At 37.1% G+C, this 17417-nt stretch overlaps 1 protein-coding gene across 9 annotated transcripts in view; it reads left to right on the plus strand.

Annotated features, from left to right (window-relative positions):
• Window positions 1-17417, plus strand: part of tead3b (TEA domain family member 3 b) — a 38257-nt gene that overhangs the window by 3263 nt on the left and 17577 nt on the right. For 8 of the 9 annotated variants that reach the window (XM_051112592.1, XM_051112595.1, XM_051112599.1 and 5 more), the window contains one exon: window positions 13887-14138. In XM_051112592.1, coding sequence (XP_050968549.1) covers window positions 14015-14138 — 124 coding nt within the window. In that variant the 5' untranslated portion in view covers window positions 13887-14014. Of the gene's footprint in view, window positions 1-13886; window positions 14139-17417 lie in introns of those variants that run through there. The other variant, XM_051112601.1, reaches the window with a different exon arrangement.

The following is a 17417-nucleotide window of genomic DNA, read 5'->3' on the forward strand; positions in this document are numbered from 1 at the left end:
ATCTTGCGCGATGCACTGCCGTTTGGCCTCCTCACCGCCCCCATGTTTGCAGAAGGAAACATTTTTATATGGTCTTCAGTTCCCCAAAATTTAATTTTTCCTTTTCAAATTAAAGTCCTTTTCCACGTCACGCTCAAAGGAGCCTGCGGTGAGACGCGAGCCAAAGCACACACAATGTGTCGCTATGCTTTATTAATTATGATGGAGAGGCGGCCTATGAAAGCGTGTTTACATTGCGCTGAGAATTAATGCCCGCTCTCGGGACACTTGTTTACATACATTTCCTGCGCGAGGCATTGGCAGATAAGGTTTTTTTGGCCTCTCCGTGGCCGTTTTTGACTCGAGGGAGGGGCGAGCTTTGGACTAGAACAGTATAGCCTTTGTTTCTGTCTGTCTGAAGTTGCTAAACTTTCCAGTTGTTCTTGAAACCAACTGTTTGTGGCAACGCACCGGGGTTCACGCGGCAGTCAGCTACGCTCCGTGCAAACGTGCACCTGAGTTGCATCTAATCTAATGATCTGAATTGGAAAACGGAAGGCAAGTTGATTATTTTTGGCCTTCTGTCTAGTGGTTGCTTTTGTTTGTCATTCTTTGTTAAAAAGCTCTTTCATGTGATGGCTATCAGACTGTGATTACAGTGAACATTGTTGACATTTTTGTCCTATCACAAGTAATATATTATGAATGAACTTATACTTACCGCTCATACTTAGGATTAGTCATTTAAATAAACCCCAAATCCTACATATTAATGGAATTTAATATAGTTCCAAACCTGGGTAAAAAAAATTTTTTTTGGATCCCAATGAGTTAAAATCTCATAATTTGTCTTCCACAGAAGAAAGTAAGTCGTACAGGCCTGGAACGACATGATGGTGAATAAATGATCTTGAAATTTTGATGTATAACTTGTCTTGGACCATTTGTTGCACAGATTGATGTTTCTCATATAATGCGGCGTATTAAAGAAATGTGTGGTATTACTGTCAGGGAACGGACTTAAGATTTTCACCTGGCATGTGATGAAACGCATGAAAAATTCCCCTAAATTTATGTTGAAGGAGGGACTCTTTGACTTGGACCAGTACATATCCACCTAGCAATTACCCAAAACACCCTAGCGTTGCATTTTGCACCACTTACTTTTCTTTGTAAAATATAAAAATCTAGTATCGTTTTGATTGTACGTGACCCTGGACCACAAAACCAGTCGTAAGTAGCACGGGTATATTTGTAGCAATAGTCAAAAATACATTGTATTTTTCTTTTATGCCAAAAATCATTAGGCTATTAAGTAATGATCATGATCCATGGAGATATTTTGGAAATTTCCTACCATAAATGTATCAAAACGTAATTTCTGATTAGTAATATGCATTGCTAAGAACTTAATTTAAACAACTTTAAAGACAATTTTCTCAATATTTAGATTTTTCGCACCCTCAGATTCCAGATTTGCAAGTAGTTGTATCTCAGCCAAATATTGTCCTATCCTGAAAAACCATACATCAATGGAAAACTTATTTATATTAATCTTAATAAAAAAAGACCCTTATGGCTGGTTTTGTGGTCCAGGGTCACATATTAATAAACTGCATCTGCATTATGCATACACTGCATAAAAATACATTTTCAAAATTTAGATGCAACTGATTTATTTTGCTTTTTTGGTTGTTTGTCTTTTATGCTATTGCGAAATTTGATCTGGAAATGTCTAAACCAAGTTTTAATCCAATTTTAATCATCAGGAAATCAGAAATCAGACATTTCTGAACGAAAATTGTTTCTACACCCAATCTTTGTCATTGTATATGCTTGAGTAGGTTGTATCTGTGTCTTCCTCTGTTTCTGGCATAGAAGTGTGACTCCGAGATCAGCACATGGGGCCTCTTTCTCTCTGGCATCCCAAGAGTCCTGTGAGCGTTCGTCTCTTTATGCATGTCTTTTCGGTTTTCGTGGGGTTTGGCTCGAACCCCTGCCTCAGCCACTAAATGACCAAGTCAGGCAAGAGCACTCCTTCACAAATTCGCCTGACGATTTTCCGCGGAAAGTGCTGAATCAGACGTTCGAGCGAGTCCTCTGGCACGCGCGGCGCTCTTTGTGTCAGTCTTTCCTCTGCTGACTGAATCAGGACTAGAGTAAACCATATGGAGAGATCTGAGAGCAGACGGCCGTCCTGGAAAGTCACCCGCGGTGGATAATGTCGAAAAATCGGGAATCAGGAGCCAGTAATATATCGGAGATTCATGTCTAGCTGTCTCGTATGCGTCAAGGGTTATTTCCACAAGGCGCTTCTGTTCACGTGAAGAGTCATTTCAGTGCTCTTAGTCGAGTAATAGCCTTTTATCCCTAAATTCACTCTCTGTCTTAGTAATTTTACATTTTTCTTGTCTGTCGAGCGGTTCGGCAGCTCTCTCTCTCTCTGAGGCTCTTCAACAGCTCTGATTGTTTCCTGAGTGCCGAGCCAGAGAGGAAGTAAGAGGAAGTTATTGGAGGAGAAGGGTAGAATTTATTAGAGCTAAACACAGAGGGAAAGAAAGCGAGCGAGCTGGTGAATGAATGCGATCGGGGAGTTGGAGAATAGTAGAAAGAGATAATATGCAAGAGAGACTAAAAATGTTTACTCTCTTAGACAAGCTAATAGTCCTGGAAGGGTGTTGAAGCGATGTCTCGCCACTGACTTTCCCCTGACTTTTAAACAAAAACTAACTATTATTTCTTGGAAGTCAGGGCTTCAGAGCTCTGACCTGCAGGACTTGATTAAATGCTATCAAACACTATTACGATCACATCTGTGGCTCTGAACATATCTAAGCAATTATGTGTAAGCAGATATTGCCAGCTAAACAAACTTGATCATGCATTGTTCCAACGTGTCCAAATGCAAATTATATTGCTGTTTCACTCATTAGTTTAGCACGGTATTTGTTTTTTTTTGAGCCATGTTTATAGCTTGCTACGGTACCTGAATGAAAATGCATCTGGTTTAATGCCACAAAAAATTAACGTTAACTCTATCGCTCCTTTTGCTACAAATATACCCATGCTATTTAAGACTGGTTTTGTGGTCCAGGGTCACATTTATGTAATGTATTAGATGCTGCCTGAAGTCCATTTCTTTTTTGGGGGAGACATGCACAGTTTATCAATACCATTTTTTGATTGTTTAGTGAATTAATATTATTATTATTATAATTTTTTTTGCATGCACATTTTCCTTGTTTTTACATGTTAGTTTTCTTTTGTTGTAATCTGATGCTTATTTGGTTTATCTTTAAAAAAATAATTCAAAACCGTAGTCTTGTAGTCTTATCAAATCCCAAAATGAGCATTAATTTTTCATTTCAGGTTCTGATGCCCAGTTAGCATTTTAAATGGTTGATTTTTAATGTAAAATTTAATTTTGAAATGTATTTAGACATAGGATAAACTGAATAGATTGTTTAATAGTATAGAAATAACATTTAATGTTGGCCAATTTTTGATTATTGGCCATAACTATAATTATTTGCCAAAATTTTATTATTGGAGTGTTTCTTTTTTCTTTGTGCTATTTTATATTAACGACCAACAAATGCTATTTTTAACTTGCATGATCATCCAGCCCAGGCTCATAGTCACATTTGGTATTTTTGTATATTCGCTGTGTGCTGATTTCTGTTGAATTATTATTTCAGGCTTTTAGCTGGTAAAACAAAGAGAGAGTTCATGTAGTTCTAGTCAAACTAAGTTGATCTTCTAAGGTTGGCCACCCATAGGTTTTATGATGGTCAGTTCCTGTTGTGTGGCCTTGGGTCTAAAGGCCATAAACGGTGTGTAGACCATCAAAGCCAATGAGCTAAAAAAGAGAAGCAGACTAGACCGAATGGCAGGTTTGCCTAGCTACGTTTGTCACTCTTGGGCCCACATATATCCGTTCCTTCAGACATGTTCAGACTTGGACTGCCGCGACAATCATGTGAACAGACACTGAAGTGTGTAAAACATCCAATCACATTTTCAGATTTTGATTAACCCGCCCATCAGATTTGCATATACCGTATGCTTTGCCAGATAAATCAAGTTAGTGCTTTCTAATGATCCTCATTTGCCAGCCACAAAAGGCAAAAGTGATGCGACTTCCCAAGAACAGGATGAGTCATACTCTCTCAGCCCAGTTTAAGAGGTTATCTTCTGCTTTGATGAATCATACTAGCAAGGAATGAGTTTCTCACTGACGTGAGTTTCCTCTCCGGTAGGAAGTGCGGTTTATGTGCTTTTGGCCGTAGTTGGAAATCAGTGCCGGACGATGTGAAGAAGAGAAGGAGACGCTCTAAACGTCTTTATCTGTAATCTGAACCCAACCAGCAGCTGCTGCTACACTTGTCCAGCCCTGTTGTTCTCTTGCTGCTGACTGTGTGTGTGTTTTTCGAGAAGGAGCCGAGTACACTGAAGAGCATTCGGTGTGTACGCTCTTGCGTGAGTGAAGGGCGGGTGTGTTGTGGAGGCTGTGCCCGGAGGGATCTGCTCCCTGGGGGCGACTATTGCCAACAAGTGTTCCAGCTGCAACAGTTTCCTAACAAATCTCACATTCTGAGCTGCGTTCGACAGGAAAAACAGTTGGAGGACGTTTGTTGAAAGAGCTTTGTGCATTAGTTTGAATACTCCAATTCTAGGTCTGTTTGCCCCCACTCTTAAAAATAAAAGTTTAAAAAAAGGAGGTTTCTGCATCTATGCCATCAAGATCAATTTTGGGTTCCTCAAAGAACTTTTAACTGATGCCACACTAAATTAACTTTTATTTGAAGGTTGTTTATTGGCAAGAACCTTCAGCATCCATGGAACCTTCCTCTAAGTTCCTTTAATACCCTACATGTCAAAAGTTTTTGAACAGTAAGATTGTAATGTTTTTTTAAATGGGTATCTTTTGCTCACCAAACCTGCATTTATTTTATCCAAAGTACAGCTAAAACAGTAAAAATTTAAAATGTTTTTATTATTTATATAACTTTTCTATTTTAATATATTTTAAAATGTAATTTATTCCTGTGATTTCAAACCTTAATTTTTAGCATCATTACTCCAGTCACATGATCTGATATTCTGATTGGCTGCTGTGAAAACATTTATTATTATGTTGAAAACAGCTCAGTAGAATTTTTCAGGTTTCTATGAAAGTTCAGAAGAACAATTATCTGAAATAGAAATCTTTTCCAACATTATAAATGTCTTTTTTAATCACTTTTGATCAATTTAAAGCATCCTTGCTAAATAGAAGTATTAATTTCTATTTCAGAGTGTAGACTACTTTTATTGCTACTGGTTCCATGAAGAACCTTTAACATCCATGAAACGTTTCCATGCCACAAAATGTTCTTCATAGTGGAAAAAGTTTAAATGTTCTTCAGACTAAAAAAAGGTCTCTTTTCAGAACTGTTCACTGAAAGGTTCTTTGGGGAACCATAAATGGATGTTCTCTGGCATTGATGAGAAACTCCCCTCTTGAAAACTTTATTTTTAAGAGTGAGGAACATTTTAAAAATCTAAAGGACCTTTTTCTACTATAAAGAACTTTGGATTTTGAAGGTTCTGTTTTGGAACTGTTTATGTTGCTAAAGAATGCAGAATTATTTTTAAGAATGCAGGCTAGTCGTGACAGCCTAGATCGCTCCAGGTTCCCTACATCTCTGTGTTTAGGTATCATATCTGACAGGAGTGTCCAACAGAAGGGAAAACAAAAGGTAGGTTCTGGTTGTTAGGGTTGGCTCCCATTAGCTTCCCCCGCATCCCTTATTTTGCTGGCAGGACAGCGTGAAGACCTTCCTCCTGAACAGGATCCTCCACTCGCTTATTTCCCGCCAAAAATGTCCGCCTGGGATGACTAACACGCAGATGGACTCCAGTGCTCGCTCCATGCGCTGGAAAGTCCCTCCGCTCCTCTGACAGTTAGCGGAGACCCTGAACTGTAATAAGATGACATTGAGACTGGAAGAGAGACTTTATAAAAACCAACATGTGGAGATGCAGGATGAGTTCTGTCGAGAGCTTCTTTGAGAAACCTAGCACATTTACGTAAATGGGATTGTTATTGTGACAGCGGGACTTCTCGTAATATTGTTTTGAGATAATGGAAAGTCCAGAGTTGGATTAAATCCCATGACTGAGTCATGAATCTCTCTCTGATTAACCTAAAACTTGATTTCTTGTGAGCATCTCTCCATGGCGTTCTTTGGTAATGGCCAGCTTTTTTTGTAATGTTTTAAGGATAAATGTGACTTTTTAATCTGTATAATTAATAAATATAATATGTAATATGTAACTAATATAAATATATGATCTGTATAATTCGGTATGTAAAACAGGACAATGTTTAAACTGATAAATATGATCACATTTCTAGTTGGCTTGTATGTTGTTAATTAAAAATGATTAGTTTAAAAAAAAAAAAAAAATGTTTACTCAGAGCTTGAAAGATTTTTTTACATCTTACACATTCATTTTTTTCATCCTCCTTCATTAAAAAAAAATATCATTGTAATTAATTAATATATATATATATATAGATATATATAGATATAGATATTATTTATATTATAGATATTTCAGCCCGAGCCCGACGTACCCAGACTTATTTATGCCCCTGGTGCTGGGCTTCGGGCCAGTTTTCACGTCATAGTTCAGATGCGGACTGGGCTTCGGGCCTGTTTTAGGCTTCTCCTTTTTTTTATGTTTTTTATATATTTTAGACATCCACCAATTATGATGATGAAAATATTCAGAGCTGGTGGAAACAACACATAACTTTCGCTTTCACTTTCGAGACCGGCTCGGAAGGTGTTTAGTGTCTCTGTCAGCAGCACCAGCAGCTAGCACGCCTTCAGCACAGCTGGAACAGTTCTGCGTTCAAGTGCACACATTAGCCTAAAGTTTGCGTCACAAGTTATTACCATGAATGTGTCGGGGAGAAATAGCAAGGAGATTTTTAAATTTATTAATAAACTAGTGTTTTCTGAGTCAGTGTCGCAAGGATGAAGTTGCCGATCCTGACTCGCCATCTCCTCTTTGGACGTGCCTTTAGAGAGAAATGCATCTTTACAGATTAGTTTGCTGAGTTTCGGTTCACTTTTGTGAAGCGCTCCTTTTGAGACCACAGAAAGCGCATAATGTTGGTTTTCTTTATTTTATAAAAGCACCGTTTGCAACGTTTTGTTGGTATTATGAGTGCATACAAATAAAAGTAGGCCCTTTACAGTTCCGAATGATGTATTACTCTTACCTTTATGGGCAAAAATGACAGAATATTTTAAATAGCTTCCAATGAAATAATAAAAGTGATCGCACTGACGCCTCCATGTCCTGCAAAGCGGCTTTAGCTTCCACTCTCCACACAAATGATTGGAGGTGTGCCTAATAGCGCACATTTATCTAGGTTTAACGTTTAAACTAACGTTGTTTTAAACCTGAACTGTTTTATATATTGATTTTATTTTAGGCAAGTAGTGATGATTTGAGAAGGCAAAATTGATCTAACTGATTATCATCAGTGTTCCGCTGGCTGATTGATCGTTACTTTAAAAAACAAAAAATTATATTTAACGAACAAAAAAATGCTTCAAACATTTTTCTAAATTAACTTTAAAAAAAATGAAACTAAATATAATCACTTTGCTATTACTTACAAAACTGAACTATTTTAATAGTAGTATAGTAGTTCAGTAGTATAAGCTGTTTTGGGGAGAGGGGGAAAAAAGACGGCTCGGATCGGACTTGGGCCGAGAATTCTGATAAGCTATCAGGCTAGGGCCTGAGCATCTCGGGCAAGGGCCAGGCTAGGGCCTATTTTTAAGGCCCGTGCAGGGCTCTAGAGATAGATAGATAGATAGATAGATAGATAGATAGATAGATAGATAGATAGAGAGATTTTTTTGTGTAAATAGTTTATAGTAGGTCTATGTTTGTTAAATGAGGTTGGGATAAGATTTATTTTTTTTAATTTAAAAGTAGTTTTAGATGGACAGTTTTGTTGATTTTACGCTGATATTATAGATATAGATATTTGTTTGTGATGTGTATTTTTTTCCCTTTCATCCTGTCAAAGAGAATGATGGGAAATGTAGTTTGTAATATTTAAAGTGTAAATTTGACTTGCTAATCTGTGTAATACATAAATATAATATGTAATATATATGTATTATAAATATGTAATCTGTATAATCCGATAGGTAAAATAGGACTATGTTTAAACTGATAAGTATGATCACATTTCTAGTTATATATTAAATATTATTAGTTTAAAATATTAAAAAAATGGTTTTGGGACAAGATTTGTTTAATTTAATTTAATTTTTTTTTTTTTTTTTTTTTTTTTTTTTTAAGTAGTTTAAGATATTTGTTTTTAAAGTGTATTTTAACTCTTTCATCCTGTCACAGAGAATGATGGGAAATGTAGTTTGGAGGCATGTGTTTCTTCATAAACCAAGCTTTATTGCTATTCTTCATCAGCAGTACACAGTACGTACTAGCTAAATTATACTTAAACTACATTTTATTATGATAATTAGCAATTATTTCCACTGTTAAGTCAACATGCCTGCAGCTAATGTAATAGCTTATGTTCTGTGAGACTTTAATTCTCTTGATCTTTTCACCTTACACCTACAGTGCAAACATCTATATCAGTTGTGTAATTTAATGTGCTAGTCATGAAATCACCATTCAGTTCTAGTTCAGTCTTCTCCAGTTTCTTGTACATGTGTGTCTTGTGTGTGACCACAATGTCTGACTTTGAGTCATAAACAACTTCTCTGAGAGGAAAATCCGAAAAGGCCACCAAGTAAACCTCAATCAGTGCCCCTTTCCTGGAACGGCCGTATGACTAAGTCTTTATGATTCTGGTAAGAATGGTCTGGCTACTCGAGTCCCCCCCCTCCAAACTGCTCCATTATTCCATGCCAGATTCCATGGTTGCAAGTGTCAGCTTGGGGAAAAACTGGCTGTAAATTCATGTTTTGTAATTGATGTTAGATCATACTAAAGCAAGTTTCCCTGGGCTTTCTCCTACAGAGATCCCGAGGAATCCGGTGAACCCGGAGAATCGGTGCCGGAGCCAACTCAGTGCTTCAGCCGACAACAATACGTACTGTGTTGGAGCTCTGTGAGATAGTGGGCAGGGAGGGCTTGTGTTCATTCAATGGGCGTCTGAATGAATGTGTGTGCTGCGTGGCTTTCGCTGCATTATTTACATTCCTGGACCACATGGAAATTCTTCGGCATTATATACTGACTGAGAGCTCTGTTTGGTTCGGGAGGGAGAGAGAGGAGGCGGGAAAGAGGAGGTTGCGTGCCCGTGCTGGACTAAATATGTGTACCAAGCCATTCAAAGTTAAGTCCCAGCTGCCTTATGGGAAAATGAAGTTTTTGTGTTTGCATCAGCTGCATCACATAGAGCCGAATGGCCTTTAGCGTCGCAGGATGAGAGTGTTTGTTTTGCAACAGATGTTTTGCAGTTGTGTCCGTCTGGCCTTGTTGTTGCTTGCTTGCCATGTCTCTTTTTGAAAGAAACTGAAAGTTCATGTTCGCAAAGTTGCTTTAAGATGAAAGGGTAAGATAGCAAGAGAACGCACTGCCAGATGTTCGTCGCAATTAGTATTAAAAATAAACTTTTTTTCTTTGTTCTTTGTTGGCAAGGCATTGCATCAGTGTGTTTTGCAACTGCTGGTTTGTTTCTCTCTCTCTTTTTTTTTTTTTTTTTTTGTTCCTTCAGGACACAGTTTTGGGAATTTGAATTCATTACTTTTTGCTGTTTATTATTTGCTACCACTGTGGGATTTGCATAAAAAGTGCTGTTTAACACAGAAAATATAATAGTAATAATAATAAATAAATGTATTATTATTATTTTTTTATTTAAAAAAAAAATGTATTCACTTACCGTAGTCCAAAGTACCACACATTACACACACACACACAATTGTTTAATTATGCATGTTTATATGTAATTTATATGTAGTTTTTTTTTTATTTATATTAGTTACGTATTTCAAGTATATGTGCTAGTATATACAATGTATATGTGTGTGTGGGTGTAATTTAAACCAGTCATAAGGATTAGGATAGTATAATATTTGGTCAAGATAATAGATAACAGAAAATCTGGAATCTGAAGGTGCAAAAAAAAAAAAAAAAAATCTAAATATTGAGAAAATCACCATTAAGTTGTCCAAATGAAGTTCTTAGCAATGCATATTACTAATCCGAAATTAAGTTTTGATATATTTACGGTAGGAAATTTACAAAATATCTTCATGGAACATGAACTTTACCTAATATGCTAAAAGAAAAAAAGAAAAATCTACTTAAGGTTTTGTGGTCCAGGGTCACAGAATGTATGCAATTTATGAATATAATTTAGTTTAATTGTATTACTAATTATTTTAATATTTACTGGTAATTTTAATTGTTTAAAAATGTTTTATTATTATTTTTAATTGTTTTACTAGTGTTTATTTTATTTTATTACTTTTCCTCAAACTTGTTTTAGAACTGCTGCTGGTCTGTCTCCTTCCTTTTAAATAGTTCTTCTCACTCAGTTTATTATTCATTACCATGCTTAAAACGTTGTGCCATTCTATTTGCATAAAAATAAGCCATGGTGATTTTATTCTACCATGATGTTAATACCAAGGTTGAATTTATTTGTATAGCGATTTTCAGAGTAGACATTGATTCAAGGCTGCTTTACAAAAAATAAATAAATAAATCATAATGTTAAAACTACAGTGTTCTTTGAAGTACCTTACAGTAAAGTTTTTCAGTGTCCCATAATATGTAAATATGGTATTAGTTTTAGTTTTTGTAATAATAAGCCATGTCCAGGCCACTTTCCCGCTGTTAGCTGTACTACTAGCTCTTTATCAGAAGTGCCGAGAACGCCTGAGTCCCCGGGCGTGCTGATGTTGCGTTTTGTCCAAAACAATCCCACTGTTTTTCAGACTCCGAATAGATGTCTAAATTGGTCAGTCCTCCCCTCCCTCCTGCTTTGTCTCCCCCCCGACACCCCTTGACTCCAGCACTCCTCCCTCCTCCACCTCCCCCTCCCCTCATCCTTTGCTCACCTCTCCTTATTTGGGCAGAGTGCTTGGGAGCGCAGGGTGGGGAAGAGGGTAGAGCGAGAGGGGGCTCGGTTGACATAAGGGAGAGAGAGAGAGAGAAAGAGAGAGAACTAACGCCGCACTTCCTTAATAAGGACATGTCTGGAATTTAAGCCCAACTCTCCAATAGAACAGCTTCTCCGTGCTCCCCGTGCACACACTCGTCTCTCACCCTCTCCCCTAGTGCATACACACACACACACACTAAATGGAGAGCTTTTTCAGAGCATGCAGTCATGCCTTTTTTACTGAGAAGTTTGCTTGTTTGTGTTTGCATTATGTGATTTTTATTTGGCAGAAATCAGTGCGTATAATTATAGTCAGTGGTGAGCAGCACTGTAAGTTTGATTGAATGCTTAAATTTAGCTGGTGGTTTCATTGGTAACACCATTTGTGCTGTAATATTAATGAAAAATATTTTTCATTAATTATAATAAAGCTAAAATAAAACAACTGTTAGATGAAAAATCCTAAAACTAAAATAAGTTGGTAACCCTTTACACTTTGGTAACAATAGTTAGCTATGTGAGTTAACAAAACTAGGAATTAGACACAACTAAGAATGAACAATACATCTACAGGATTTATTAATCTTAATGTTAAATTCATAATTTACTAATGCATTATTAAATATCAAAAGTTGTTTCTTAACATGAGTTAATGCACTATGAACTGACATGAACTATCAAAGAACAACTGTATTTTCAAGTAACATTAACAAAGATTATAAGTACTGTAATAAATGCATTGTTCATTGTTTATTCATGTAAGTTAATGCATTAACTAACATTAACTAATGAAACCTTTTTGTAAAGTGTTACCAATAAATCATAAGTGCTAAAATTACTCAAACTAAAATAAACTAAAAGCTTAGCTAAATATTAATAAACAAAAATTAATAACATTTAAGGTTAAGATTAAATTAAAATGAATTCAGAAAATAGTAAAAATAAAAAATACTTCAAAATGTTATAGTATATATATAAATAAATAAATTCTATAGTAGTGTATAAATGATAATAAAATAACTAGTGCTGTCAAACGATTAATTGCGATTTAACGCATCCAAAATAAGTTATGAAATATGTTTACTGTGTATATTTATTATGTATATATAAATACACACCCTTACAGTATATATTTTGAAAATATTTACATTATTATATATTAAAATATCTCTATATCTATAAATATCTGTATCTTAAAAAAAAGTATTTACATGTGTATATATTTTTATACATATAATTCATATTGTACAGAAATATATTTAATATGTAGCATATTTTTCTTGAATATATCCATACGTGTGTATTTTTATATATACATAATAAATATACACCATACACACACATATTATGTAAACAAAAATGTTTATTTTTGAATGCGATTAATTGCGATTAATCGTTTAACAGCACTAAAAATAACAGCTGCTCAACACTTTTAATCGACAGTATCTCATTATTTATCAAATTATTTATTTGAATTGCATTTGCAGAGAGACCTTTTTGCTTTAATGAGAGGAAAAAAAAGAAAAGCAAAAAATGTATTTATCTGTCCATGTATCCGGAAATGTTTCAGTTAATGCAACCTTTCATGTAACAAGTTCTGATTTGCATTTTACACCTTTTTTCTGACCACACTGGATATTTACGCAAGGTGTAAATTCAGTCCTGCTAAAAAATACAAATACTATCCAAATACAAAATAAATGTTTATTCCATTAAAAAGAGCACTACTCAAATTACCTTAGCAAGCACACTGGAAATCGCCTACAACACCCTAGCATTGTAGCATCTAGGTTTTCCATGCGATAATTGTAGATTATAGTGTTTTATAACTCAATTTTGATTGTTTTCTGTTATAATATGGTGTAGTTCAGGCTTGAGGTTAAAGGTCTGCAGTGTGTAGTCTGGAAAGTATAGTGAGTGCATATTTGAGATGAACCAATGCGGTTCTACTGCAGGATTAGACATTATGTGACTTCTCTGGAACATCCACGGGATGATTGCATGGGATGAATGGTGTTGCATGTCACCTGAGAGGCAAATGCATTTGGAAATGCATCGCTAATTGTCCTCTCTGCATCTTAAGATGAAGTTGAAGTCTGAGGCCTGCAATGTCGAAAAGTAATTAGGCCACTCACATATTCCAACGCTCTCCACGCTGTCGTTTTGCTCATTCTGTGTCTTCGGGCTGCCAAGTCAAGCTTATTCTTTCAGTGTGCGTGTAACCAGAGCGTTTGAATATCCCCAAAGGAAGGTCTCAATCGGAGTCGGCCGTATTTACCCAAGCTGCGTTTTTTCGTCAACATCAGCAGAAAGTGAAATAAAAGAATGAAATATGTGGGCACACCAGTGACTCCTGGGACCCGATCCTCGTGAACAATACCATGCGAAAAAGAGGCAGCCTGAAAAACGCTTAAGATCCCTTAACCATTTTCAGACATTTAGACGGCCACATTGGACCGCGCGCACCCGACCACAAGCATTTTTGCAGGCTAGTCCTAATTATCTAATCCTTTTAAATGGAGCTTTATATAATGTCTAAAATTCATTTGTCGTTCTGGAAGCTTTCGAGAAGAGGAAATGGTAATAAGAGTCACAGTTGCTGTTGTCTTCATCAGCCCGTGCCCAAAATTGACTGAAGGGAGCGGTTTTGAATGAGGATTTATTTGCTTAATCTTTATGTCCACAATAAAATAACGTTCTCTTTCTCTCTGCCTCTCTTTCCTGGTTTCTCTTTCCTGGTTTCTCACAGTACTTGCGTAGCGTGGGGGCTCGTGGCAGGGCCCGGTAGGAGCCGGCACCATTGCGTCCAACAAGTGGAGTGCCAACGGCAGCCCGGAGCAGGGGCTGGAGGATGGGAGTGATGAGCTGGACAAGGCCATGGACGGAGACGCCGAGGGCGTGTGGAGCCCCGACATCGAGCAGAGCTTTCAGGAGGCGCTGGCTATATATCCGCCCTGCGGCCGGCGCAAGATCATCCTTTCGGATGAGGGAAAGATGTACGGTAAGTGAACTTGCAATGCAGCGACATGCACAAAATCAAGATCACATCAACACTTTGGATGCTAGTGCAACTGTCATTTATTTTGGTAACGGGTTATATGATCTCACAAATTTAATTTCCTGTCTTATTGTTAATAGTAATAGCATGTTGTTGCACATCCCGCCCAACATTGTCTTCCAAACAGCATGCAATTAAATTAAATGTGAGATTTGAAAGTGTAAGAACATGTACTGTTATACATATTATTAGTGACTAGCTCTATATTATTACCTCTGCTCATGTCAAATCATTTGTGACCCTGGACCACAAAACCAGTCAAAAGTAGCATGAGTATATTTGTAACAATAGCCAACAATACATTGTATGGGTCAAAATGATCAATTTTTCTTTTATGCCAAAAATAATTAGGATATTAAGTAAAGATCATGTTCCATGAAGATATTTTATAAATTTCCTACAGTAAATATATCAAATTTAATTTTGATAAATCATATGCATTGCTAAGAACTTCATCTGGACAACTTTAAAGGTGATTTTCTCAATATTTAGATTTTTTTTGCACCCTCAGATTACAGATTTTCAGATAGTTGATTCTTAACCAAATATTGTCCTATCCTAACAGACCATACATCATCTGAAAACTTAATAAATAAGCTTTCCATTGATGTTTAAAATTGACCCTTATGACTGGTTTTGAGGTCCAGGGTCACACGAATTGTTATACTAGGTAGCCCAGTTATCATGACGTAGCTTTTAGCAAACAAATTGATTCATTTGATATGAAGGAAGTAATTATTGGCTTTAAAACTTCTCCCGCCCAAAAACTGATTTTGCAGGAACTTCACATTGTGTTCATCAATTGAAAAGGGCCTTAAAAACACATGCGGTTCAACCGCCGAGATCGTATCGCTGGAGTGCGTTTTTTGTGATGGAGGTGTTTTTGTGCATTTGATGCTAGCAGGACAAGTGTTTCTAGATACAATTGCTTATGGGAGGGGTGGCGAAAAGAGGGTGGAAGATAAAATGCGCTGATAGAGCCGAGTTATCGCTTTCATCCACGTACGCGATCCACTCAAGAATATGCATGCCATCATATAAATCCATGCATTCATAAAGCGTCATAAAACGTCTCATGCTTGTACACCATCTGCTCTCTTACATAATCTCGTAGTTAGTCATACTCGAATAGGCATTCACTAGCAGCCATCAATGGCTGTGTATTATGATGTAGGTGTTCGTTTTGTTCGACAGACGGAGGTTCTCGTTTGCTAAAAAACCCACGCACCTTAGAAACACACATACGTGCATGTCTTAGCCAGCAGTTGTGTTTTTTCAGAGCTCATAAAACAGGCCTACACTTGTCCCAGAGCACCTCTGTGGACTACAGGCCCGGCACAAGACAGGTTTCTCAAGAATCTGTCAATCTTTGCGTCGCTTCTCTGTTCGTGCTTGCTTGCTGCCCCCTCCTCTCCTTTTCGTTTGCCCTCAAACTGGTTGTATTTATCATCTCTGATCATTAGCAGCTCTTTTTTTTGTTCCCTGCCCTGTGAGAGAGTTGTCGTTTATTTTTCTTCTGCCTCCCTCTCACCCAGTTGAAAAAGTGGCAAAACCAGCTCTGTTTGTCTTGCTCAATCAAAGGTTTGTTCCCCCACAAGATCTCACTCACCCTCCCGCCTCCATTTTCTCGTACTCTTTATTTTTTTCTTACTAGTTCTTCCTCCTAAACAAGGTAGGTCTGCCCCTGAGGCACAGCACTTTAATGACTCCAGGTGCAAAGTAGCATTTCCAGTGGTAAAGCGTTAAACTCTCATTTGACTGAACAACATAAGGATAAGAATTTGTGAATGCAAACTTTTTTTTTTTTTTGGCACAGCCTTGATTGTTGCATTCCAAAATGTCTGAAAATTCCAAATGCATTTTTAAATGTTCTGTTTCAACTGTCAGTTGTGTTACTAACTGTCATTTGCTAATTAGAATGTATTGATTTATGGATTATAAAACAGCTGCGTCAGAAAGTTAGTGGGAAACGACCAGCAAATCTGTTGCTTCAAGTTGTTAACTTGCAAAAACAACCAAATCTGGTTTAATTCTTGGCTTGAGCGACGTGTCTCTTTCAGTTGTGCATTCATAATTTGCAGATGAACGCTCCAGTTTGGCTGGATTGGGAGGGTCCAGGTGTTTGGCGTTGGTCCCCCTCCTCCTCAAACTGTCTGCTTGCCTTTCTTCTCCTCAGAGAAACAGACAAGACAAAACCCAAGTGCTGGTTTGAATTAGCAAGCCAAGCCTCGAGATGCAAACCAGACTGGGAGAAAGCACGGCAAACTGACAGAAAGCGTCCTGAACGCAGCCCAGTATTGGTGAAGAAACATTGAGGTTCTTTTAGGGCTGCGGTTGCCTTTTCCTTGAAGAACCCAATGTTAAATGCAACGGTTGTGTTCATATGCATTATTCTTTCTTGTGCATAGCTCTAAAAACATGTTCTTTTAATTCAACAATAGGCTTGGCTAATTGAAAAGATGTTTACTCCATACATGCCTTACTTATATACAGGCTACTCAGAAAATTCAGAGAATTCACAGAAACCAATCTGGAAATACTGATCTGAGTGCAGTTTCCACCTGCCTGAGGTTTGAGTCACCGCTGAGGGACTCTAGTGATTATAAATCAGTTCCTGCGGCTGCTTTATTGAGCTCCAGTGTGAGCTTGCTACCTAGACAGCATTTGTAGATGTCATAGGCATGCAGCCATGTAACATACTTAGAGTTGGCCATATTCAAAGGTAGTCCCACATCCTGTCATTGACTTGTCCAATTCGGTAAAGCAGAGGTGCCAATTCTGCTCCTGTAGGACTATTATCCTGCAAAGTTTAGCTCCAGTTCTGTTTAAACACACCTGAACCAACTACTGACTACACTTAATCAGGGTCAGAAATAAATTTTTTCATTAAGGAGCAACATTTGCCCTCTGGAATTGACTTCCAGGGGTATTTTTTTTTACATTTGTGAGTGAATGTTTATAATCACTGTATTATTATAATCACTATACTATGTTGTCCTTAATTTCAAGTACTTAAAGTTACCCAATTACTTTAATCAGTATTATAAAACAGATATTTCCGGTCCTTGATTCTGATTGGATGAGCCACATTCAGTTGTTTTGTTGCCAATTATGCAGACACTCCCTTTATAATTACTGAAGCTACAAAATTAATCTTTTATTTACATCGTAATCTGCACTGGTTTTTATGGTGAGGGAATTCATGGAATTCGCAGCTCCGAC

This window comes from Labeo rohita, chromosome 6, assembly GCF_022985175.1.
Source record: "Labeo rohita strain BAU-BD-2019 chromosome 6, IGBB_LRoh.1.0, whole genome shotgun sequence".
Classification (NCBI taxonomy): domain Eukaryota; kingdom Metazoa; phylum Chordata; class Actinopteri; order Cypriniformes; family Cyprinidae; genus Labeo; species Labeo rohita.